The sequence below is a fragment of the Scyliorhinus torazame genome, chromosome 19 (assembly GCF_047496885.1).
Source record: "Scyliorhinus torazame isolate Kashiwa2021f chromosome 19, sScyTor2.1, whole genome shotgun sequence".
Taxonomy (NCBI): Eukaryota; Metazoa; Chordata; class Chondrichthyes; order Carcharhiniformes; family Scyliorhinidae; genus Scyliorhinus; species Scyliorhinus torazame.
In genome coordinates, this window is record NC_092725.1 from 103,271,606 (window position 1) to 103,298,302 (window position 26,697).

The following is a 26,697-nucleotide window of genomic DNA, read 5'->3' on the forward strand; positions in this document are numbered from 1 at the left end:
GGTACACTCTCCTTTTTATCTCCCATCAGATCACCTTTACCTTTACCACTTGAGTATTTCTCATGTCCCCAGTTTCTATCCCTCACCGGCTGAAACTGATGTCGGAAACCAATCTTTGATTTATGAACTAATTCATAATCATCTGCCATTCCTGCTGCCAATCTCACAGTTTTAACCCTCTGCTCTTCCACATGAGTTCTCACTACATCAGGAATTGAATTTTTAAACTCCTCCAAGTATAATTTCTATGAGAGCTTCATACGTTTGGTCTATTTTCAAAGCCCTTATCCACCTATCAAAGTTACTCTGTTTGAGCCTTTCAGACTCTATGTACGTTTGACCAAATTCTTTCCTTCAATTTCTAAACCTTTGTCAGCTTCAGGCACTAGCTCATATGCACTTAAGATGGATTTCTTCACCTCCTCATACGTTCCAGATACTACCTCCTGGTAGTGATGCAAACACTTCGCTAGTTCTACCTACCAGCTTTGTTTGAATCAGTAACACCCACATGTCCTGTGGCCATTTCATTTGTTTACCTACCTTCTCAAATGTAATGAAAAAGGCTTCCACTTCCTTCTCGTCAAACCTGGGCAATGCTTGGACATATTTAAATTGATTCCCACTAAGCATTCGACTTTGACGCTCTTTCTCACTATCCTCATCACTATCATCCAAATGTCTCTCTATGTCCGCCAATTTTTACTGATTGTCATGTTTCATGGCCATTTTCTGAAGTTCAAACTCCCTCTCTTTATCTTTTTCCTTGATCTGTATCTCCCTTTCTTTGTCTTTTTGTTCTGCTAGGGCTATTCTTTCTTTTCTCCTTTCTTCTCTCTCCTTTTCTTTTTCCTCTCTTTCTTTCTTTTTCCTCTCACTCTCGTATGCCAGCCGCTTTAATTCTTTCTCATGTTCCATTTGTTTAATTTGCAACTGAATTTTTGCCATTTCCAATGAGTCAAACTCTATCTCAGGCAACTTTAAATGCTTAACCACCGCCATAATTATCTCATCTTTTCACATTTTGTCAGGTAATGTTAACTGCAATGTTCTTGCCAAATCTAACAGTCTGTGTTACGTTTCTGTCCGTAAAGTACTACGTGTAACATTCTCCACCCCAAAAAACTTCTGAGCCTCTGAAAGAGCCATTGTTCACAACACTCTCTCCACTTAAGCTAAAATACCACACCGAAAAAGCAACAATTCTTCACTGTCTTTAGGTTCACAAAAGCCAATCCAATCGATAGACTTTTATCCCCCTCGAGCCCCCAATTGTTATGGGCGAGGCATTTTCAGAACCCCATGGAGTTCAATCAACCTCTCCCTTTAATGGATTTGTTGCTTTTCCTAGCACGCGGCTTTTCCCCGAGGTGTGGGATTACAATTATGGACACGTGGATTTTTAAACACAAAACACTGTTTATTCCATGAACTCAACTTAACATCTTAAATAAATAGTGGATCTCTTAACACCCCTTACTTCAAAGATAACTCAGAAAATATTGCAACAGTAAATAACTCCTTAAAATGTTCCTTCAAACTTCCAAGAGACTTAACACCTTTAAACAGTATCGCATCAGGTTAAAGGATATATATATTTTCTGTTTTATGGCAGAGATATATTAGCTTGGGTGACTTCAGCTCCAGCACCTTGCTTTCTTCATGCAGCTCTCTGGAAACCCATAGACATACCCACGCTGCTTTCTCAAACCTGGCTTTCTCCCTTCAAGTAGATCACAGCAAACCAGAACTTCTCAAGCTGCTGTCTCAAACAGGCTTTCTACTTTTAAACTGCTCTCAGCAAAACCAGCCAGGCACTTTTAAACTGCTCTCAGCAAAACCAGGCAGGCACTTTTAAACTGCTCTCAGCAAAACCAGGCAGGCACTTTTTTTAAACTGCAAAATCAAACTTCAAAATGGCTGAACTGAGCCGAGTTCCACCCACTCTCTGACATCACTGTTTTCTTAAAGGTACATTGCTTACACATCCATTTCTTAAAGGCACTTGCATGGCAATGTGTTGAATATTTAAGTTGAAATATGAAAACGTGTTTGTTTGTTTTTTTTTGTAGCCTGTCGCTTATTTTTGCCCTTATGACACATGTCCTTGTGGGACATGAAGTGACTTCCTCAAATAAAATGCTTCTTGCAGGTATTTTTCAGTCTCCAAAGCTGACTGTAAAGGAGCTGCAAATCTGTCAAGACTATATTCCAGAATGAAGTCATCTTGGCAGATATGCTATTTTCAGCTCTGATTTATGAAGCGTGAACTTAAATGAAATATGTTAATGGATTTACCCAGAATTTACTTTGCTCTTCACCTATTACCGATTTTGTGTTTTCCGGGGAAGGCGGGGGGGGAAGAAATTATAACGTTCTGTCCAACCATTTTGTAAAGTATTAGTTTTTAATCTATTTGAGACTTTGTGGATCAAAGTGGATCAAATGGTTTTTCAGTTACATGTTGGCTTTCCTTCTTAATATCTAGTCTTCTATTTAACACCAGTGCAAACCGTTCCATTCAAAATGCAGATCCCTCAGTGCAATGTTTACTGTGAGAATTCAAAGAATAATAACTAGAGCACTTGTATTGATAGAATTTAACATTACAGCTATGTTTAACATTACAGCTATGTTTAGAACATAGAACTCCAGTTTCAGCAAGTATACTTATCCTATAACCATATGTAGAGAATAACATTGCACATGAAATAGTTGCTTTAAATCTGGTTCTAAATTGAAAGTAGTGATTTTTCCTCCTAAAAGGTAAAATGGTAGAAGGGTATATTTTGACACTTTATAGGCATTGACAGGTATCAAAATCTGGTGCTAGTCTGCATTGTTTGTATGTCTATTTTAGAAGACACTGAAGTGATTTTGTTATCTCCTACTCAGTAAAGGAGCATCGACTGCATTCACAGCCCACAGTGCCGCAGTCCGCAGTGTGAACTTCTCCTGCGATGAGAATTTCCTGGTCACTGCATCTGATGACAAATCGGTAAAGGTGTGGAACGCACATCAACAAAGGTTTTTGTTGTCCCTTAAAGGGCACAATAACTGGGTTCGTTCTGCCAGGTAAGTTTATTTTAACAAATAGACTGAGAATTAAGAGTCGGATCATGAAGTTGGCTTAGTATGTGCACTTTTTTTTGAGTAGTGCTTGTACAGTGACTTGGGCATCATTGCACAATAGGCATCTGATTTGAACTTGAATCAAAATATTTATTTTAATCTTTCATTCTGAACATTTTTCTTGCCTTTTTTGCCATTTTGTGAAATGGTCAGATTAGAGAATTAGAACTTTGAATCTCTTAAATTTGCTAATTTAAACCATAGCTGCATTATGAATGCTCAATTAAGCATTCAATACACTATTCCTAAAAGTTGTTGAATTCAAGACTTTCCTGGGGCAACGTTTTTATTCCATGTGGTAAGCATCCATTACTAGTACGAAAGAAGTTCATACTATTAGACAGAGGTTTTGTTACTTAGGACCGAGATGAGGAAATATTTCTTCACACTCAGGGCTATGAATCTTTGGAATTCTCTATCCCAGAAGGTTGTGGAAGCTGTCATTGTGAATGTTTAAAGCAGAAACACAGGAGCCAGAGGAGGCCATTTGATCCTTCGAGCCTTCCATTATTCACCATTCATTATGATCATAGCTGATCATCCAACTGAATAGCCTAATCCTGCTTTCTCCCCCCCCCCCCCCCCAATATCTTTTGATTTATTTTGCCATAAGTGCTGTATCTAACTGCATCTTGAAAACTTACAATGTTTTGGCCTGCACTACGTTCCTGTAGTAACAAATTCCACAAGCTCGCCACTCTCTGGGTGAAGAAATTTATCTTCATCTCTCCTAAAGGGTCTATCCCACATCCTCAGACTGTTACCCCCTGGTTCTGGATATGCCCACCATCAGGAATATGCTTCTTGCATCTGCCCTGTCTAGTCCTGTTAGAATTTTAAAGGTTTCTATGAGACCCCCCTCATCCTTCTGAACTCCAGCAAACACAATCCTAACCAATTCAATCTCTCCTCGGGTCAGTACTGCCATCTCCGGAATCTGTCTGGTAAATCTCCGCTGCACTCCCTCTAGATCAAGAACATTCTTCCTCAGATAAGGAAACCAAAACTGCACACAGTGGCCTCACCAAGGCCCTGTATAATTGCAGCAAGAACTCCCTGCTCCTGTACTCTAATCCTCTCTGTGAAGGCCAGCATACCATTTGCTTTCTTTACCTCCTGCTGTACCTGTGTGCTTGCCTTCAGTGATTGGTGTACAAAGACACCCAGGTCTCATTGCACATTCTCCACTCCTAATCTATGGCCATTCAGATAATAGTCTACCTTCTCATTTTTGCTACCAAGTGGATCGCATTTCTCCAAATTATACTGCATCTGCCATTCATTTGACCACTCAATCAACTTGTCCACATCACACTGAAAGATCTCTGCATCCTCCTCGCAGCTCACCCTCCCACCCAACTGGCGTCATCTGCAAATTTGGAGATAATACATTTTGTTCCCTCATCTACATCAATATATATTGTGAATAGCTGGGGCCCTAGCACAGATCTCTGTGGTACCCCACTAATCACTGCCTGTCAATTTAAGACCCATTAATTCCTACTCTTGGTTTCCTGTAAGTCCAAATACACCACATTCACTGGCTCCTCATCGTCACTCTACTAGTTACATTCTTGAACAATTCCAGTAGATTTGTCAAACATGATTTCTCTTTAAATCCATGCTGACTCTGTCCGATCCTGCCACTGTTTCTGTGCTCTGCTATAAAATCTTTAATAATGGATTGTAGCATTTTTCCCCACTACCAACGTCCCACTTATTGGTCTATAACTCCCTGTTTTCTCTCTATCTCCCTTTTTTAAATAGTGAGGTTTAATTAGCGACCCTCCAATTTGCAGGAACTTATCCAGAGTCTATAGATGACCACCATGCACTATTTCTTGAGTCACTTCCCTAAGTACTGTGGTGTAGATTATCAGCCTTCAATCCCATCAATTTTCCCAGCACCATTTCTCTACTAATATTGATCTGCTTAAGTTCCTCCCTCTCACTAAACCCTGCATTCCCCAACATTTCTGGTATCTGATTTGTGAAGACCGATATGTGTTTAGTTGCTCAATCACTTCCTTTTTTTTTTTGTTTAATTTGGGGGCAATTTAGCATGGCCAATGCACCTACCCTACAGACCTTTGGGTTGTGGGGGTGAGACTCATGCAGACACGGAGAATGTGCAAACTCCACGTGGACAGTGACCCAGAGCCGGGATCGCACCCAGGTCCTCGGTGCCATGAGGCAGCAGTGCTAACCACTGTTCTCAGCCATTTCTTTGTCCCTTGTTTCTGACTGTAAGGGACCTACATTTGCCTTCATCAATCTTTTTCTCCATGTACTTATAGAATTTTTTTACAGTTAGTTTTTAATGTTCCCTGCAAGCTTACTCTCGCACTCTATTTTTCCCTTAATCAATCCCTTGGTCCTACTTTGTTGAATTTTAAACCAATCCCAATCCTCAGGCCTGTTGTTTTTCTTGGCCAATTTGTCTGCTGCATCCTTGGATCAAATACTATCTCCAATTTCCCTTGTAAGCCATGGATTGGCCACCTTTTCCATTTTATTATTGTGCCAGCATGAAAACACATTGTTGTAGTTCCTCCATGCGCTCCTTGAATGTTTCCCATTGCCTGTCCACTAATCCTTTTTAAGATGTTCCCCAATCGATCATTGCCAACTCGTGCCTCATCATCGCAGTTTCCTTTAAGATTCAAGACCCTAGTCTCAGAATCAACTACTTCACACTCCATCTATGAAAAATTCTATCACGTTATGGTTGTTTATCCCTCGGGGGTCTCGCACATGTAGATTAATAATGATTCCGTTCTCATTACACAGAACCCACTCAGGGATGGCATGTTCTCTAGTTGGTTCCTCAACGTATTGACCCAGGAAACCATCCCGTATACGCTTCAGGAATTCCTCCGCTAAGATATTATGGCTAATTTAGTTTGCCGATCTATATGCAGATTAAAACAATTAATTATGCCCATAATTACAGATGTTCCTTTATCGCACGTGTCTCTAATTTCCTGTTTAATGCCATTCCCAATATCAATGAAGTTTTGGGGGTTTATATATGATGCCCACTTGTGGGGTTTTTTTTTTTTTTTACCCCTTGATGTTTCTCTGATGTTTCTACCTGCACAGATTTCACATGTCCGTGCTAATATCCTTCCTCACCATTGCGTTCATTTCCCCTTTAACCATCACTTGCGACTCCACCGCCGTCTCCTTTTTGTCTGTCCTTCCTAAATATTAACTGCCCTGGACAGTCCGTTCTAATCCCTGGTCTCCTTGCAGCCATGTCTCCATAATCCCGATTTGTATCATACCTGTTTACATCTTTTTGAAGGATTAGTTCACCCCCTTTTTGTTGCGAATGCTCTGCGCGTTAAGGAACAAAGCCTTTAAGCTTGTCTTTTTTACATGTCTCACACCCAATATTTTTCTCAGTGGCCCTGTTTGGATCTGACCCTTTGTTTCCTCTGCCATCACTTTTTTTCTTGGTCCCCTTTCTGTCTTTTGTTTTTGTCCTTGTTTCCTTCTCCTTTGACATCCCCCTGCCATTTAAGTTTAAACTCTCCATAATGGGTTATGGGTATAGTGGGTGTAAATAAGTGTCCGACTAGCCGTACAAATGTTTTCAAAAGTGTTTTTGGGAGTGGAGTTTGGAAATTCTCACGTCAGTCATCTGGGAGGATTCTGAGGGGATGTCCACAAATATTCGCTTGGGGTTCAGAGTGGAGAGTATATTTTCCCACCGTCATCTTGTTTGCTTAAAAGGGACTTTGTGTTAATGAGACTGTTGTAGATGAAGATGTACTTGGTAATCTCATTTTATAACCTGTGTAATTAAGCCAAGGGGAGAGTAAAAGAGTATTGTATTATAATCCAACTTTTGCTGTTTATTCCTTGTTAAAACTAATTCACGGTCTTGTGATTGTTCCTCCACGTTTTATTTTAATTAATAAATAAAAGTTATGGTCTTTTGAGTCGCCCAGGTATAACATCAACTGAGATCATAACAGGTGGTTTAGCATTCTTGCAACCAAATCTATTATCATTATCTATAAAGGGCCCTGATTTTAATCGTACAAGTCATTTCACAAGGTTTAAAGAAATACTCTAACTCTCCCAAGTGTTTTACTGGTACTTTGATCATTAGGTTCTCTCCAGATGGAAGGCTTGTAGTTTCCTGTAGTGATGACCGAACTGTTAAGATATGGGACACAGTAAGGAGAGAATGTATCAATACCTTCACCGATCACAGAGGGTAAGTTAACATTTCTTCTTAATCTTCCAATCTCTCGTTGCATCATAAACCAATCTAAATTAGTTTATATTGATATTCCATTCACCCTCTTCCAATGCCACTGCACTTGCTCGACAAAATCAGGTAATTCTAGCCACTTATGAACTGCCCTGGTTGTAAATTTTCGGTCTCTTACTGATTTTGTTTTGTTTTGTTTTTGTAAAATATTTTTGCATTTGTCTGTCATACTTGATGGGCACAAGAATGCTTTCTGTTTGATCTAAATATTTGTAATAACTTCACCACTGTGTTTGCTGCAAGTGATATAGTATCAAATCGTAAGTACGGATACTTAAGTGTGATGTTTTATTATAATCCAGGTTTGCCAATTTTGTCGACTTTAACCCCAGTGGCACCTGTATAGCTTCAGCAGGAACAGATAATTCTGTGAAACTTTGGGATGTTCGTATTAACAAGCTGCTACAACATTACCAAGGTAACTCATCAGACATTTCTATATTTATTAATTGTAATCCATATTTATGGGAATAATCAACTAGCTTAAATTTCATGAGTTTGACATTTTTGAACAAACTAATTAAATATCTCGCAGTAGGAGTTTTAGTTATTTGTGGGCTTAAGAATAAAATGATGAATGTCCAAGTGTACATTGATATGTCTTTAACACCATACCATTCATCTTTATGGTTGCATTGCTTCCAGACACTGATGCAATCTAAATGTTATTTTCGTATTTGAGGTTTTTGTTTGAGGGGTAGCAGTTAAGGAGTTAGTTACAGTGCCTGAGATTGCCTATCTATCTACATTCTTTGACTTCATCAGACGCTTAGCTTTTGTTTCTTTCCAATGTCTGCTTTGTCCTTTTTTCTAATGTCCTTCTAGTCCATTGAGAATTTTCCTGTCATTGCCTTCGCTACTGACCTTTTGTCTTGAACCTTTTTTTTGTTATTTTCATATTCCTCTCCTAAAGTCTTCAGGCCACCCATCACTTAAAATATATATTTTTAAATGTGTTGATTCAGATTAATTTGCTAACACTGTCTCAATGTCCCTTTTCTGATTATCAATTATACTCCACTAGGTCCATCTGTCCGTTGCCCTGAATTCATCACTGTAGGTAACTTCAATGCCAATTCACTGGTATTCATTTAAATCCAAACGCACAAAAAAACCTTGTGGCATTCCATTACCATGATTTAAGCAGTGGTTTGCTAATTTGCAGCTTAGGCGCGCCGACAGAGGCGTGCACACAGACACACCTTTTGCAGCAGACCAGAAAGTTGAAATAATATAGTCAAATAATTTCCTTTTTAAAAAAACAAAACAAAGTGAATTTAAGGTGGTAAAGATGAACCAAAACTTCCCAACTTACACAGGGCTCTTTTGATGCAATGACTTAGCCCTTCTCCATGCATCCATTCCAAAGTGAGAGAATTTTAAAAATTATCTGCTAAGACAGGCATAGTTGACTCTCAAATGCAGGAAAAATGTGGGTGTCAGTGCCACAGCTGTAACTGAAACCATTCCAACAAGACACAAAGTAACATAGCATTACCTGAAACTAGGTGCAACATATGGGCCAATGAACCATTGGATCATAAGAAATAGGATCAGAAGTGGGCCATTTGGCCCATCAAGCCAGCTCTTCCATTCTATAACATCATAGCTGATCTGATTCTGGCTTTAACTGCCCTATACTGCCTGTCCCCATAACCCTTGACTCCTGTTGATGACTATATTCAAGGCAGAGTGAGACAGATGACCCAGCCCACTCTACTCTCTGGAAGAAAATTCCAAAAATGAATATCCCTTTTGAGAGAAGAAATTCCTCCTTCTCTGCATCTCAAATGGGAGACCCCTTATTTTTAAGTTTGTCTCTTAGTTCTAACTTCCCCATGAGAGGAAACATCTTTTCAGCATCCACCCTGTCAAGCTTCCTCAGAACCTTGTATGTTTTGATCAGATCTCATTTATTCATTCTTAGCTCCAATAAAGTAAAAGCCCAACCAACTCCCTTCTAAGACAATCTCTTCATAGTCTCACAGTACAAAAGGAAGCCATTTAACCCATCATGCTTATGGTGGCTATTTTTGAATCATCAATCCAAATAGTTCCCACTCTTTCCCCTTCCACCATACCTCTGCAAACCTTCCCCCTTTGAACATTTATCGAACTCCCTCTTTTAAAAGCTACGACTAAATTTGCTTCTACTGCTCTTTCAGACAGATCATTTTAGATCACATCTCCTGCCAAAAAGCTGGTTGCTGATTGCACTGGAGTGGAGATTTATGCAAGAGTTGCCCGGACTGGAAGGTTTAAGGCACCCGCTTCATGAACCTTGCTGAACTGCTCCCAATACAAGTATATACCTCCTTAAGTAAGGCAACCAATACTATATACAATACTCCAGGTGCAATCTCACCAATGCACTGTACAGTTGTAGAAAGGCTTCCCTGTACTTATGCTCCAACCCCCTTGCAAGAAAAAATAACATTCTATTTGACTTTCTAAATACTCACCATGTGTATGCTAACCTTTTGTGATTCATATACAGCAACATCCAGATTGCCTCTATTTCATCATCCTGCAGTCTCTCCATTTAAAAAATAATCTGCTTTACTATTCTTCCTGCCAAAATGAGCAATCATTATCCCACATTGTACACACCTGCCAAATGTTTGCTCAAACACTTAACCCATCTATATTCCGTGTCAAACTCTTTGGGTGTGCCAGGCACAGATCTGAGTGCACCAGTTAAATAGGAAAGGCCAGGGCAATAATTCAAGGCTTTCTCCAGCTCCTTTATTGTGGTGCCCTGGGCCTCTTCCTTCCCATACTATCGAGGGCCACTTGCATGGTGGCCAGCACCTCCGCCACAGCCACGTTGAATGCCACATTTATTTCAGCCTTAATATCGTCTCGTACCCTCAGTTCCCTGGTGAGGAATGTCTTCCATCTGTTACCTGGCCGGGCGGAGCCAGTTTTTCGGATTGCCAGTCTCCCTCTTTCGGGGGCTGCTGATCCACTTGCTCACGCTCCTGTCCCTTGCTGCAGTTTTTGGTGTTTCTGCAGCCCCTTGGAACTTCTTCCTGGCATCCTTGCTGTATTTCTTATTGTTAAGGGATGTTTTAGTCCAATTTTTGTTGGCTAGATTCGGCTAAAAGTACCTATTATTATTCTGTCTTTCGGAGGAGAGTCGCCAGATGTGAGAATGCTCAGCACATCCCCATCACTGGCAGTCACTAGGCAGCATATAATGAGCAACATTACCGCTCCCAATACTATAGAAAAGCTACGCAAGTCTTTGCAACTCGTGGGTTACCAGATTCTCTCATTTCTGATCATGGTACAACATTTACAAGCCAGTTGTTCCAAGCGTTTTTGCAAAGGAATGGAGTATGCCATGTGTGTATCACACCTTTTTTATCCAGTTTCAAATGGTTCGGCAAAACCAGCTGTACAGACATTGAAGGAAGGATTGAAGCGGATGGCAGCTGATACTTTAGGGACCAAATTCTTGTTCTTATTTCAATATCGTATCACATCACAAACAATCACAAACAGCACGGTAGCCTTGTGGATAGCACAATTGCTTCACAGCTCCAGGGTCCCAGGTTCAATTCCAGCTTGGGTCACTGTCTGTGCGGAGTCTGCACATCCTCCCCGTGTGTGCGTGGGTTTCCTCCGGGTGCTCCGGTTTCCTCCCACAGTCCAAAGATGTGCAGGTTAGGTGGATTGGCCATGATAAATTGCCCTTAGTGTCCAAAATTGCCCTTAGTGTTGGGTGGGGTTACTGGGTTATGGGGTTACTGGGTTATGGGGATAGGGTGGCGGTGTTGACCTTGGGTAGGGTGCTCTTTCTAAGAGCCGGTGCAGACTCGATGGGCCGAATGGCCTCCTTCTGCACTGTAAATTCTATGAAAGTCTATGAACTATGGGGCTCTCATCAGCTGAATTATCGATGGGTTGTCTCACCAGGTTCTGCTACATCCAGATATCAAAGCAAAAATGGAAGCTGAGTTAGAGCAGCTGCAAGGGCTAGGAATCATTGAGCTCATTCAGTTTTCACATTGGGCAGCTCCAATTGTTCATGTCCTTAACAGCACACATGTGGGGATTACGCACTTAACATTAATTAGGTTTCCAAACTGGATGCTTGCCCATTGCTGAGGGTACAAGATCTGTTTCCAACCCTTGCAGGAGGCCAGATGTTTTCACAACTGGCCATGAGCCAGGCATATCTTGCTTGAGGAGGATTCAAAGCAGTATGTGACTATCAACATGTAAAGAATTGTTCAGGTATAATCATTTGTTTTTTGGCAGCAAGAATAAAAAAGGTTTCCGTATGTTCAACACCAAATTAACAGCACCATGGCTATATTGTGGGTCTATCAGTGAGTTTGTGGAAGAGAATACGAACTTGACTGAATATGTGGAAATGTTGGAACAGTTTTATTTTCATGGCAAATTGGATTCCAGACCAGCTAGAAAGTGCTCCATGGGGCAGCACGGTGGCACAGTGGTTAGCACTTCTGCCTCACTGCACTGAGCACCTGGGTTCGCTCCCAGCCCCGGGTCACTGTCCGTGTAGAGTTTGCCTGAGTCTCACCCCCACAACCCAAAAAGATGTGCAGGGTAGGTGAATCGGCCATGCTAAATTGTCCCTTAATTGGGCAAAAAAAAGAATTGGGTGCTCTGAATTTATATTTTTTTAAACATTTTTTAAAATTCTCCAGTGTGTGGGCCGAAGATTTACCAGCTAATAAACTAGGGAGAATTTCATTTATGATTTAGTTACACTCGTTCTGAATCCTCGCAAACCTAAGACCTCAGTACTTGAACAACGTTTCAAATTCCATTGTCCTTTTCACAGTCTAGCTAACTTTGTTGCTGAATTGCACCAGCTATCTGAACATAGCGAGTTTGGGTCAATTTTGGGAGACGTGCTTTGTGACAGACCAGTTTGTGGCATTAACGAGAATAGCATTCAGTTGCATTTGCTAGGAGAAGCCACAATTACGTTTATGGCTTGTCTATATTAAGAGACATTTTGACCAGTTTATTTTACAACATTTTACCCAGGTGCCCTTACTTGCGAGATGAACAAAGGACAAAAACAGGTTCACTGTTCAACACAAATGTATTCACAAGTACCGTACTGTTTACAAACTGTAACTATCCCATAGTATTTCAATATTATTTGCCCAAGATATTAATACTACCCGTGGCGATGAACTCTCGAGCTGCGGATCCAATTCTGAGTCTCCACTGTCTCCGGGTGCGAAGATGGTTCTCGCACACCCTCTTCAGTCAGTCTCTGGATCGTTACCAAGTCTTGTCTGTGTCAAGTCTTCACTGAGGAGAGTCTCTTATCGCCCTCTTCACGCCCTTTGAGAAGATTCCTTTAGCCAATGAGGCCACTGGGTGAGGGAAGTTGCACCCAATAGAATTGCTGATTCCAAATCTGCAGGACCCCAAGAATTCCCCCCCCCCCGCCAGGGTCCAATTTCAGGTGCATTGTCCGCACGTAACCTTATTCCATACAAGGTAACAGCAGGAATCCAAGGTGCCAGAAAGTGTGGCAGAATCTGGGAAATACACCGCAATCACCCTCATTTGAATAGGGCCGATTATCTCCATTTGCAGGGCAAATCTAGGCTTCCCTGTCTCTTACCAGTATATTTGAACTTGGCCTGTTTAAATTCCCATCAGACCTGGCTGCAGGCTGTTCTCTGTGGTTTAGTGTCCAATTCTCTGTCGGGCCTATGATCCAAGCTGTTGACCATCTGGCCAAAGGCTCTAGAAAGTTCTCGGGACATGGGAATGGCTGCCAATAGAAAGATATTCAGAAGGTCAATGGTGAAAGGTAGGTGAACTACATCAAGTAGAAAAAGAAGCTGCGAATAAAAAGGTGCTTTGGGTGTGGAGGGTCACACTTTGTGAATCTTGTGTTGTACTGGTGTCAAAATGTGACTCCGAAGGGGCATTTAGTGAATTAAATGCTGGGGTGCTGAGAGAAAGTCAAGGCTGAGCAGGGAATTTCAAGTGCAAGGAAGCCTCAGTCAATGGCACATTGTATGGAAAGCTCAGACCAGGCAGAGGAGCACTATTGCGACATGCAAAACCTATTTATACTACAGTGAAGGTCAGTGGAAAGAAACTAGGTGGGTACAGGAGCCTCTGCATTGGTAATCAGTGAGGAGACCTTCAGGAAGATTTGGGGCTCTAAGCAGGCACCGGCCCTTAGGCAGGAATCAACCTTCGATGAACACTGGTGAGACTATACATGGCTTGGGAGTGTTAGAGGAAGACATTGTATATAACAGTTAAGAAGCAAGAGCATGGCTCTTGGTAGTACAAATGCGTGGGCCTAGTCTCCTGGGGTGTAGCTGGCGCAGGGAAATACAGATGGAATAACGCATACTTGTGACAGAGGATGTCATTCGGAAAGATCCCGTGGTTTATAAAGACGAACCGAGTACAAGCACAGTGGTTCCCAGTTGCTTCACCGCTCCAGGGTCCCAGGTTCGATTCCCGGCTTGGATCACTGCCTGTGCAGAGTCTGCACGTTCTTCCTGTGTCTCTGTGGGTTTCTTCCGGGTGCTCTGGTTTCCTCCCGCAATCCAAAGATGTGCAGGTTAGGTGGATTGGCCATGCTAAATTGCCCTTCGTGTTCAAACAAAAGGTAGAATGGGGTTGCTGGATTATGCGGATAGGGTGGAGATGGGTGCTTAGCAGAGGTGCTCTTTCCAAGGGCCGGTGCAGACTCGATAGGCCGAATGGCCTCCTTTTGCACTGTAAATTCTATGGTTGCAGGGCACTATAGTCAAATTGTTCATAGAACCTCTGGTTACCCCTCTCTTTTCAAACAGGACAGTGCCCTACACCACGAAAGGCAAATGGAGGAACAGTTCATGGCGTCACCAGTGTTACAGCTCTGATCACAGCATAGTGGCAAAGCTCCTGAAGACTTACTTATAATTAAGGCATTAGTTTCATTGTATTTCGAGAGCGGCATGGTGGTGCGGTGGTTAGCATGGCTGCCTCACGGCGCTGAAGTCCCAGGTTCGACCCTGGCCCCCAGGTCACTGTCTGTGCGGAGTTTGCACATTCTCCCCATGTCTGCGTGGGTCTCACCCCCACAAACCAAAGATGTGCAGGGTAGGTGGATTGGCCACGCTAAATTGCCCCTTAATTGGAAGAACAAATTGGGTACTCTAAATTTATTAAAAGAAGAAAAATCATAAAAAATGTTTCATTGTATTTCTGCCTTTGAGAGGGGGAGAAGTGTAGGAGTGTTATGATTTTCATCTTCTTTAAACCCATTGCTGATGTGCTGTGGCGTAATTTGTTGTTACCTGTGTATATTTGTATTTGACTGCCATTAGTACAGAATTTTTTCAGTTACTGTTATTTCTATGTTTAACTAGCTGATCTCTTGTACTTTCAACTTTGTTACTTTTATATATTAAAGAAGATTAACTTAATGCATTTTCAACTACCTTTTTGTGATAAAGCTGCCTTAACTCCCAAGACCACCATGAGTTCTTATTTTGTGCAGTAACCTTTTTTATGTGGCATCTTTTTTCAGATGCCATTTGGAAATCCAAATACGTTACATCTACAGGTTCCCCTTTATCCACCCTGCTTGAAAATTATCCTCCAAGATTAGATCATAGAATCCCTACAGTGCAGAAGGAGGCCATTCACCCATCGAGTCTGCACCGACCCTTTGGACACTTGGCAGCAATTTAGCATGGCCAATCCACCTAACCTGCACATCTTTGGACAGGATTGTGGGAAGAAACAATAACACCTGGCGGAAATCCACGCAGACTGGGAGAATGTGCAAACTTCACACAATCACCTGAGGTCAGAATCAAACCTGGGTCCCTGGTGCTGTGAGGCAGCAGTGCTAAGCACTGTCGCCCCTCCAAGAACTCCAATAAATTGTCAAACATTATTTTCTTTTCACAAAACCATGTTGACTTTGCCTGATTGTATTATGATTTTCAAAATGTCTTGCTGCGTTCAAGCATTTTTTTTTCAATGACTGTTGTTAGACTAATTATTTGACCTGTAGATTCCTGCTTTCCGTCTCCCTCCTTTCTTGTATAGTGATGTTCCAATCCACTGGGATCTTTCCAGAATCAGTAGAATTTTGTAAGATTATTTACATACCACCATTTACAGCCACTTAAGATCCTAGGATCGGGTGCAAAAGATTTGTCAGTTTTTAGCTCCACTGCCTGTACATTAGGAGGGACTATGAAGGCATGTGGAAGAAAAGACTGAGATGGGTGCCTGAATGCTGAGGCTGGGAATGGGGAAAGACTGATGGGAGGAATGAGAGAAAATTATAGTGGGTGCAATTCGTACTTCAGGAAAATCACTAAAATATATCAAAAGTCATTGTGCTAGGTTTCAAAATATTTTTCGGAGATGTCTTATTACATATAATGTATCCAGTGAGGAATCTGGTCATAGTAATGTGCTTAAAAATGTTAATATCTGAAAAGCCCCCTTGCAGAAGGCCATTAATCTATATTGAGACCTGAGAACTATAAGGTAGGAGATAGAATTGCTGTTGTCAAACTCAACAATGAATTGATTTGTGTAACTTGTTAAATCTGACTGACCACCCTGTCTTCTAAACAGTCCACAGTTCTGCAGTGAACTGCTTGTCTTTTCATCCTTCTGGTAACTACCTTATCACTGCATCTACTGACTGTACTCTCAAGATAATGGATTTGTTGGAAGGAAGATTACTTTACACCCTTCACGGACACCAGGTAAAAATAGTGACATATTAAGTACTTAACAGATGGTCTATTAAAGTTCTGCAATGCCTCTGTAATCTGGTTCTGATTTGTTTCAAATCCGAATTAGCACCTTTTTTTTATGTGGATGAATTTACTAACTAACTGATTTAACAAGTTGTATGAACACTCTCATTTGAAGGGACCTTATGCAGTAATAGAAAAATGAGAACTGTTGCCTTTTATCAACACCCTACACAGCTACAAAGAGGCTTCATTTATATTTTCTCTTGGAATATTATGGAAATATACATTTAAAAATTATAAATTAAATGAAAAATCGACTGGCTTACTAAAAAGTAATTTGTTTATTTTTAGGGTCCTGTAATTGCTGTAACATTTTCAAGGCATGGAGAGTATTTTGCTTCTGGTGGAAGTGATTCACAGGTTTGATGCATTGTTTCCTGTAATTCGAATTGGTTGTGCCTCTAGAAATATAATGTAGATGCTTATTTATAATAATGGAAATCTAGCAGGTGCCTTTGCTTCCTGTACATCTTTACTCCATTTTATTCCTTTTATTCCCTAATTGGGAAGTCACATGAGTGACTAATTTTCCATCCATTTATAGGGTGTGAGCCTGAAATTTCCTGGCTGATGCTGTTTGCATGTGCTGCTTCTGAACAAGAGTGCCCAGTGAGGGAATTAACCTGTGCTCATTTGTATCCGCTCTGTTCTAAAAGGATATGTATTTGGTTGTCACACTCTTCTTCTGTGGGTCTTCTCAACCAAGTTATATTCTTGCATCTTCCAGTTACATCTCCGAGATCCACCTTCCATTTAGATTTACTCAACCCAAAATTGGGCTGTTGTGTTCTATTGCCTGACCAATTTCAGCCAACTGATTCTGACTTTGACTTGTGCCCTATTCACTCCTCCCCACGACCTGCCCAGTTTCCTTTCCTCTAGTTGTTGTTATGCCTTAAACATAGCACTTAGACTTGCTCATCTCGGCTGTTTCCAGCTGACCATTTATGACTTTGGGCCTCTTTTTTTTTTTTTTTTCTCTCCCCGATACCTTTATTGGGAGTTGCTGTGATGTGTACGTGTGCCTCCCTCCATTCTAGCAGCTATGCATTCCCAACCCCTATCTACTCATCGAGCCGTGCACCTAAAGAATTCTTTGTGCTGGATTCCCAGCACTGAATTGATGAACAGATGAAATCATTCCCACCTCTTACAGAATATATAAAATAGGAATGTACAATGTTACTTTTTAAATGCTTTACCAAATGCAAAGCGTGTTTCTCATGAGGTTCAGTGCTTTTAAAACAATATTTTAGGTGGTTCATGTGGAGCATAAAAACCATCATGTATCCGTTTGGACAAATGGCCTTTGAGGCATCTGTTGTCATCTATTTGTAATTCTGAATTGGTGAGTGCTCTCACTCCACAGTATAAATATTTCCCACTTTCTCTGTCTGTTAGCTTTGACAAAGAGTCATTGGACTCGAAACGTTGCTCTTTTCTCTCCCTGCAGATGCTGCCAGATCTGCTGAGATTTTCCAGCATTTTCTCTTTCATTTCAGATTCCAGCATCCGCAGTAATTTGCTTCCATTAGTGCTGGGAACAGCTTCCCTTTCCATTTTGATAATTAAATGATCTAGAGGATTTTGAAGAACAGAACAAACTTGGACAGGGTGCTACACTACTTGGCACTTATTTCAGAATTAAATACATTTTTCAACTTCCTACTTCTGCATGCATTTTGGTATATTTTGTGTTCTACATTCGGCAATGAAAGAGATTCCAGCATCTATTAAAGTGAATGAGCAGATAATTTGATCCCAATCTTTGAAGTTGGTCAGAAGCATGGTCCTGGTTATTCTCAGTCTATTACTTAACATTTGTGGTGGGAAAATACTAAAGGAAATAATTCAAATATTTAGCACAAAAGCAATAAATCAAATTGAAGCAGGGTGTATGAAAGGCAGGTCGAATCTGGCAAATTTATTGGAATTCTTTGATCTTGGCAAGAGTTTTTTAAAAATATTTTTATTCTCCTTTTTCACAGTTTCTCCCAAATTTGCACCCAACAATAATCAGAAGCAAATGTAATGTAAATCCCCATATCAATAACAACGATCCCATCCTCCCACCAAACCCCAAACATTAGCCCGCATGTTAACATAAACAAATGACAAAAAGGAATCGGAATCTCACCCATAGTCACCATTAACACATACAGCCCCCAACCTCCCTAATGTTCGATGTGATCCAATTCTCGAAAGTGCATAATGAATAACGCCCATTAATTGTAGAACCCCTCCATCCTTCCCCTCAGTTTAAATTTGACCTTTTCAAGCGTCAAGAATTCCAGCAGGTCCCCCCGCCACGCCAGGATACAGGGTGGAGAGGTTGATGTCCACCCTAACAGGATCTGCCTTCGGGCGATCAATGAGGCGAAGGCTACATCATCTGCCCTGGTCCAGTTTCACGTGCACCACTTGAGATTACCTTAAAAACCTCCTCCCAGTAATCCTCCAGCTTTGGACAGGACCAAAACATATATGAACATGGTTGCAGCTCCCACGCAATGTTTGCACACATCTTCTACACCCTCCGAGTCAGTTCATCCTTGCCCTTGTAAGGTGTGCTCTATACACCACCTTCAGCTGTATCAGCCCCAACCTCGCACATGAGGACCTCCTGAGCACCTCACCCCAGAACCCCTCCTCCATACCCTCTCCCAACTCTTCCTCCCACTTTGCCTTGATCCCTTCTAGCGGCGCCTTCCCCTCCTCAAATTTGCTTTTCTAATTGCTTTCATAAGTTCCCTCTTGCACTTCCTATATTGTTCTAGGGCCGCAGTTGAATTTCTCCCTTTGGAGAAGTTTTCCTCTTCCTCATTCAGTCCTGGATTGTCCTAGACGACATCCTGGATTCCTTGAACTTATTGTTCCTACATTCCCCTATAGAGACAATTTGGACCTGTACAGTCCCTCTTTTTGAGTGCCACCACTGCTCCAATGAGAATTATCCTGCAAGAAGCTGTTCCTGGTCAACTTTGGCCAGATCCTGCCTTATTTTAGCAAACCTGTCTTGCTTCAATCCAAACCTTCTTTTGCAGGTCATCTTTTTTCCTTGCCATAACAAATTAAAACCATACAGGTTTGTGGTCATTATCACTAAAATGCTCCCCCCACTCCCCCTGCCATTGATTCAGCACTGCTCCATCTCTTGTTGGACCTTGGATACAAAAACCTCCCCTGAGTACATTGCAAGAAATTTTCCCCACTCTCAAACCCTTTGTTGTCTGTAAATTATCAGGCACTTCGACCAGTTTATTACTAAAACTTTTTTACCCAGGAGCCTGCCTTTACGAGATGAACAAATGATAAATACAGGTTCACTGATTAACCCAATTTCCTCATTCACACAAAATATGATTCAAACTCGCAGCTGAGCTCCAGTTATAATCTTCACTTAGTGAAGGGACTGGCCAGGCTACGATCATTCGATGTGGATATCTTCACTGGGCTTCTTGTGATGGTTATGCTTGGGGGAACTCCCAGGTTAACACTGAAGATCTGTTCTAATGTTCCTTCTGAGTCATGGGCATGTGCCCACACCTGGCCTGAGTTCTATTGTCTCATCCAGACTCAAACTCATTAATGGGAATAAACAGATACTCCTGTTCAGCCAAGATGATTCAATCCAGTTCCATTGCCCTCTGAAACACATTTGTCTGACCTGCTATTAGCTCATTAAGGAGTCTGATGGCTTCTTTTGTCTGCCCTTCCTGCTGCAAAGTTGATAACCTGTGTCTGGAAGTTAATTACATATTCATAGCATGGTCCTGTTCTTTTGTGTAAACGTGAGTGGGTAATCGCAAAGTCTATGTAGCGGTAACTAATTTGTGTTGACTTGAGTACTCTTGCAGATGGCCAGTATCCATTCCAACCAGGGCCTGATTTGGCAGTTTCTGCTCCGGGCCTATGAGTTTTCTCAGCCTGTTTCCAGTACCACACCTTTACAATATGACTATCCCAATTTAATGTTGGGGAAGTTTTATAGTTACCTGATTATTTACCTGATTATTATTTTTAAACACCCATGTAATATTGACCTTCTAAAAAGTGTTGCTGAAGCTACAACTTAGACTTATGCCAAAACAACAGTGATCAAAACCACACTGCCAAAACTAAAGCAATGGAAAGAATTTGATAGTTCAGTTTGGACACGAGCATGCTGCTGACTTAAATTGAGTCATTTGCTTGGTAAATAATGTAATTTGACTATCTAAGCACCAACCTGTGGGATTGGTGTCTAGAGGTACAGATTATGGCCCTAGCTTTTAACATAGGCAATCCTACATCAGAAACGAAGGTAACAAAAGAAAACATAGAACTGGATGAAGCCTCCCAATTGTACACCTGTGCAAAGCTTGCTAAACTGCCAGAGAATGTCTGTAAATAGGAAAAGTCTTGATGTTTTCAGTTAATTATTTAAACATCAGCTGTGGCTCAGGGGTAGCACTCGCCTTGGAGCCAAAAGGTTATGGTAACATGTTGCAATTTGCTGCTCATTCACTAAGCAATGGAGCAACCTGGAGCCAGTCTGTAACATTGGCTTATTCACATAATCCAGGCATAGTCCTCCAGACTGCCTGGTGCTGCGCTTTGCTGCTGTCTGATAAAACTGATCATTGTAAATGTGTGATTTCGCCAGAAGGGGGCTGGAATTCAAATGGACAAAAATTCCTATAGAAGTGTTTTTGTGCGTAAATGAATATAGGATGATCCTATATTGGAGTTATTAAGATGCTGAGGAAGTTAAATCTTTTTTTCATTGAGACAAATAAATGGGTTTAAATGTAGTTTTCAAATCTAGTCAGGAAGGGAATTGATTACATTGATCAGGAGAATTTATTTGTATGAACAAAGAACAATGCAGCACAGGAACAGGCCCTTCGGCCCGCCAAGTCTGTACCGGTAATGAAACCAACCTTTGCGAAAACCCTCAGCACTTCCTTGTGCCGTATCCCTCTATACCTATTCATGTGTTTGTCAAGATGCCTTTTGAACGCTGTTAATGTATCTGCTTCCACAACCTCCCCTGGCAATACTCTTCCACAAAGTCCCTTTCTTTTAGTGAACATTGATGCAAAGTATTCATTTAGTACCTCGCCCATTTCCTCTGGCTCAACACACAGATTTTATACTCGATGCCCTGTCTAATGAAGACAAGCATTCCGTATGCTTTCTTGATTACCTTGTCCACTTGTGTTGCCACCTTCAAAGATCTGTGGACCTGCACGCCCAGATCTCTGGCTTTCTATATTCTTAAGAGTTTTGCCATTTTCGGTATATTTCCCCTCTGTTAGATCTACCAAAATGCATTACCTCACATTTGTCTGGATTAAACTCCATTTGCCATTTCTCTGCCCAAGACTCCAACCTATCTTCTGACAATCCTCAACACTACCTGCCACTCCACCAACCTTGCTAATCAGACCGGCTACATTTTCCTCCAAATTATTTATGAACACCACAAACAACAGAGGCCCAAGCACAGATCCCTGTGGACACCACTAGTCACAACCTTCCATTCAGAAAAATACCCTTCTACCGCTACCCTTTGCCTTCTGTGACTGAGCGAGTTCTGTATCCATCTTACCACCTCACCTCTGATCCCGTGTGCCTTCACCTTTTTGTACCAGTCTGCCATGAGGCACCTTGTCAAAGGCTTTACTGAAGTCCATGTAAGCAACATCCATTGCCCTCCCCTCGTCAATCATCTTTGTTACCTCCTCAAAAAACTCGATCAAGTTGGTGAGGCACGATTCTCTCCAATAATTTACCTACTACCGACGTGAGGCTCACCGGCCTCTAGTTCCCTATAGCTACCTTTCTTAAACAGCGGTACCCCTTTAGCTATTCTCCAGTCATCTGGATCTCACCTGTAGCCAATGAGGATACAAAGATGTCAGTCAAGGCCCCAGCAATTTCCTCTCTTGCTTCCCTCCGTATTCTGGGATAAATTCCATCTGGCCCAGAAGACTTATCTACCTTGATGTATTTTAAAAGACCCAATACCACCTCCTTTCCGATGTTAACATGATCCAGACTGTCCACACACCCTACCCAAGAATACTCTTCCACAAAGTCCCTTTCTTTTAGTGAACATTGATGCAAAGTATTCATTTAGTACCTCGCCCATTTCCTCTGGCTCAACACACAGATTCCCCCCACTGTCCTTAAGTGGTCCAATCCTTTCCCTGGCCGCCCTCTTGCTTTTTACATATGAATAAAAAGCTTTGGGATTCACCTTAATCCTACTTGCCGAGGACTTTTCTCCTAGCTCTCCTAATTTCCCGCTTCAGTACCTTCCTACTTTCTTTATACGCCAAGGGTTTTGACTGTTCCCACCCTTCTAGACCAAGTTGTTCATCCTGTAATGAGCTTGCAACTGACTATGAGCATGTAAGCTTTGGGTGGTTTCTGGCCCCTTACTGCATCTTTAATAACTTACTGAAAAGCAGAAAGGATCTTTGCTCTTTACAATTTTCATTTCTAATCTAGATCCAGGGATTGGAGCAATGACCTGTAAGTTTGCAGTGAAAGTTTACGCAACTGCTGCAAGCAGATGTTTTGGGGAAATGTCCCATGTTTGGCAGTTTGTGTAATGTAATGTCATCTACTTGAGCAGGTCTAATGACAGTTTGAAGCCAGTGATGAAAGGTCGAGATCTTGGTGTTATGGTGCATTGATCATAAGTCTTCAGAGAACAATGTCATGAAGCTAAAGCAAATGGGTTTCTGGATAAAAGCAAATTACTGCGGATGCTGGAATCTGAAACAAAAGAGAAAATGCTTGAAAATCTCAGCAAGTCTGGCAGCATCTGGAGGGAGAGAAAAGAGCTAACATTTCGAGTCCGATGACTCTTTGTCAAAGGTTTCTAGGTTGTATTCATAGTGCAATTCACTACAAGATGAAGCAATCATCTTGCCCTTGTACAGAACCTTGGTTAGACATCAGTTCGAACAGTAATTTTCAAAGTCTGGGTGCCGTGGGTGTCGGGAGGGTCACGGAGCCATCCATCGCGGCGTTTCCGATCATGGGAATTAATGCGCAAAGGCCACAGCAGCTGGCTTTTAAAAATGCTGGCCGTGAGTAGTGCGACCGTCTTTTAAAATGTGGGCGTGCTGCGCATGCATGCCTGCTCGTCAGTGTGCATGCCCGGAGCCCAGCGAGAAGCACCACCTCCTCTTGATGTCAGCGCCATGACTTGGGGGAAGATTTGTTTGTAATTAAATCAGTCTTCCTGCCTGAAGCGAGGCAGAGAGCAGGTCACATGCCCTGAATACTGACATCATGTGCTCTGGGTGCGATTGCGATTCCTCCATTTTGTCAGCAGCAAACGAGCAACAGGACTGAAAAGTTTAAAATAGATCGTTTTGTAACCAGAAAGAGAGCGTCAGAGAGACACCCAGAAAGAGAGAGCCAGAGACCCAAACAGGCCAGGATCTCTGAACTAAATCTGCTGAAGAGTGTGGCTCAGGAGAATCCACAACAGGACAAAAGCAGCGCTGTTGTGAGCTGTTCAGGAGAGTCCACAACAGGGCAAAGCAGTGCTGGTGTGAGTTCAATCTATGCCAGTATATTACCCCCAACGCCATGTTCTCTTTTGCTTACTAACCTCCCAATTTTTGCCTTCTGAAATTACATTATTTCCATTGATTTCCCCCTTTTCTATTCTGCTAGTAATATCTTCAAACAGGTTTGTCAAATATACTTCCTTTTCATAAATCCATGTTGACTCCACCAATCCTACCATTTTCCAGGTATCCAATTATGAAAGGATGCAGAGAAGGTCCACCAGATTCATTCCCATTTTGAACCTCCCCTTAATTACTTAGATTGGCTCAGAGCTCGGTCTGTACACTGTAGAAAAGCACAGACTCAGACAAAAATTAATCGCGGAAACTAGGTTGTATTAATGTGAACCAATTATTTAATCAAGACATAAGGATACGGCAGTTTTGTTTTTGCTGTATTCCTTTGAGAGCTAGAACTGTTTCTGGCTGGGGAAAACATCATCTTGCATATGAAGTGCAATATATTCCCTGGAATATAAATCGGGGTCATTGAGATATTCTGGACTAGTTTTGATCGAGTGAAATGCTGAGGATAAGTTTGCAGGGTTGGAAGAAGTACGTGAGAGGTTTGAGAGGAAGAGCGAGTTTTGATATTGGGATTTTGCTTGGAAGGAGCTGGCCTTGTTTCCTCGACTGCTGTGTGCTACTGAAGAAATTGTTGGTCCAAGATGAGTTGGGGGGAAGGGAGGATTGGAGATATCTATAAATGGTTGGGAGGGAAAGGGTCAGCTCTAGTGGAAGGGATCAAGCGGAAGTGGGAAGAGCTGAGGATCAGAATGGGGTGGGGAATTTGGAGCGAGATAATACATCAAATCAACTTAATCCTTCTGTGCGAGGATGAGCCTGTTACAGTTTAAGGTGGTACATAGGATTCATATGGCTCTGACCCGGATGAGTAGGTTCTTCCTGGGAGTAGAGTATGTGTGTGATAACCATGTCTATATGTTCTGGGGGTATGCAAAGTTGGGTAGCTTCTGTTAGTCTGTAAGGGATTGTGGGGGTGAGGATGATGCCGACCCCTATGCTGGCGATCTTTGTGGTGTCGGGGCTGCAGGAAGAAAGGGGGCTTGTGTGGTGGCCTTCGCCTCGCTGATTGTCCAGTGACGGATACTGTTCAATTATAGGTCGGCTGCGCCACGAGGGTTCACTGCATGGTTGGGGGATCTATATGAATTTCTTAGGCTGGAGAAGATTAAGTTTGCCCATAGTAGGTCGGAGGAGGGGTTTTGCATACGTTGGAGGCTGCTTCTGTCCATGTTTGAGGAATTGCTCCTGTTGGGGGGAGGGGGAATAGAGGGTGGGAATTAAGGGGGGGGAGAAATCAAGCAAACTATATCTACTTTGTTTATTTTGTACTATGTTGGCGTGTTTTTGTGTTTGGAATAACCTTTTTTAAAAAAGAGTGGAGAGGAATTTTCCACATTTACATTTCTTTATCCGCCTGACATTTTCACGTGGCTTCTTACTATTTTTCCTCCCACAAATTTTGTATTGGTACATCAGACGTCACAAATGTATGGGATAGGCTAAATGGACCAAAGGATCTTTTATGTGCAGCATTTTCATTTAATCATAGTGTCTACAAAGAAAATGAATTCTGTAGACGGCAGACTTTCACCAGGGCAAAAGGAAGAGCAATGTAATCTAAGTGGGCCTTGCAGAGGCACCTAATTGAAGATTATTTGAATTGCTTTTCTCATTCAAGTTTTTAATATACACTCAACTTGCAGTATTGTTATTCAATTTTACTGGCGCACAGGTTTTAGTTATCAGTTTTGTCTTTGCTTTGGCCTGCTGTGCTGTCGGTTAAAACTCAGCTAATGTTACCAGGGGCTGTTTAGCACAGGGCTAAATCGCTCGCTTTGAAAGCAGACCAAGGCAGGCCAGCAGCACGGTTCAATTCCCGTAACAGCCTCCCCGAACAGGAATGTGGTGACTAGCGGCTTTTCACAGTAACTTCATTGAAGCCTACTTGTGACGACAATAAGCGATTTTCATTTCATTTCAAAGTGGCGTGCTGATGTCACATGTACCTGTACCCATTTTCCATCCTGGAGTTGAGTAGAATTTTGTTGTAGCCCCTCAGACTTTTTTGTTACTGTTTTAATTCATTTTTAAACCTGAAATAATTTTTTTTAAATTGTTGCTTTATTTGTAGGTATTAGTATGGAAAGTAAATTTTGACAGTATTCCTTACAACGACGTTTTGAAAAGCCATAGTATAAGAACAAATCCTGCTCCTGCTCCTCAAATCACTGATATTCACCCAAGAATTCCTCATCTGCATACTTCTGGACTTCAGACGATACAGGTAATTGTATTATATTCCTGTTTGCATAGCAGCTAATCCAAACAAAGCAAGTTCATTAGTGTAGAATGCAATCTACTGAAACTTGGCATAATTATCTAACTATGCATAATACAGCACTCATTTTATTCAATAGTAATATATTTTTGTTATGCATATATGTGAAATGAATAGAGGATAATTGATCCTCTAAAGGAATTTGAGACACTAATTAGTCAAAGGGTTTTGTTGATTACAGCAGTTATTTGAAACCTTTTTTATACTGGTGTTTTAATCTCCATGGTATCTGAAAAGAAATCTGTTGTGACTTAAGATATTTAAATTATGATGTTGCCCTTTGAGGTATATATCGGATTAGCTGGCAGAAAAGGGTTGCTCTAGTTCAGTTTGTTTTAACTGCACCAACATGCATGGCCACCTGTCCTGAATGTGCACGTTTAACCAATTGAACATCCCGTCATCAATCCCCTTGTTCTATAAAATTGATCCTTAATATTTGAACAAATGACACCTATTGTATAAAATTAAATCATAATGTCTTCCTTGCCCCCATTCACCTGTGGTGTCAGACTGGCACTTTTGTGAGCCTTTAGTAGACATAGAAAGGAA

At 41.6% G+C, this 26,697-nt stretch overlaps 1 protein-coding gene across 4 annotated transcripts in view; it reads left to right on the forward strand.

Annotated features, from left to right (window-relative positions):
- The window catches only part of LOC140396383 (uncharacterized), a 176,744-nt gene that overhangs the window by 61,368 nt on the left and 88,679 nt on the right, over positions 1-26,697 (forward strand). For all 4 annotated transcript variants that reach the window (XM_072484962.1, XM_072484964.1, XM_072484963.1 and 1 more), the window contains 6 exons: positions 2,896-3,075; positions 7,253-7,360; positions 7,720-7,835; positions 16,019-16,152; positions 16,498-16,566; positions 25,939-26,091. In XM_072484962.1, coding sequence (XP_072341063.1) covers positions 2,896-3,075; positions 7,253-7,360; positions 7,720-7,835; positions 16,019-16,152; positions 16,498-16,566; positions 25,939-26,091 — 760 coding nt within the window. The remainder of the gene's footprint in view (positions 1-2,895; positions 3,076-7,252; positions 7,361-7,719; positions 7,836-16,018; positions 16,153-16,497; positions 16,567-25,938; positions 26,092-26,697) is intronic.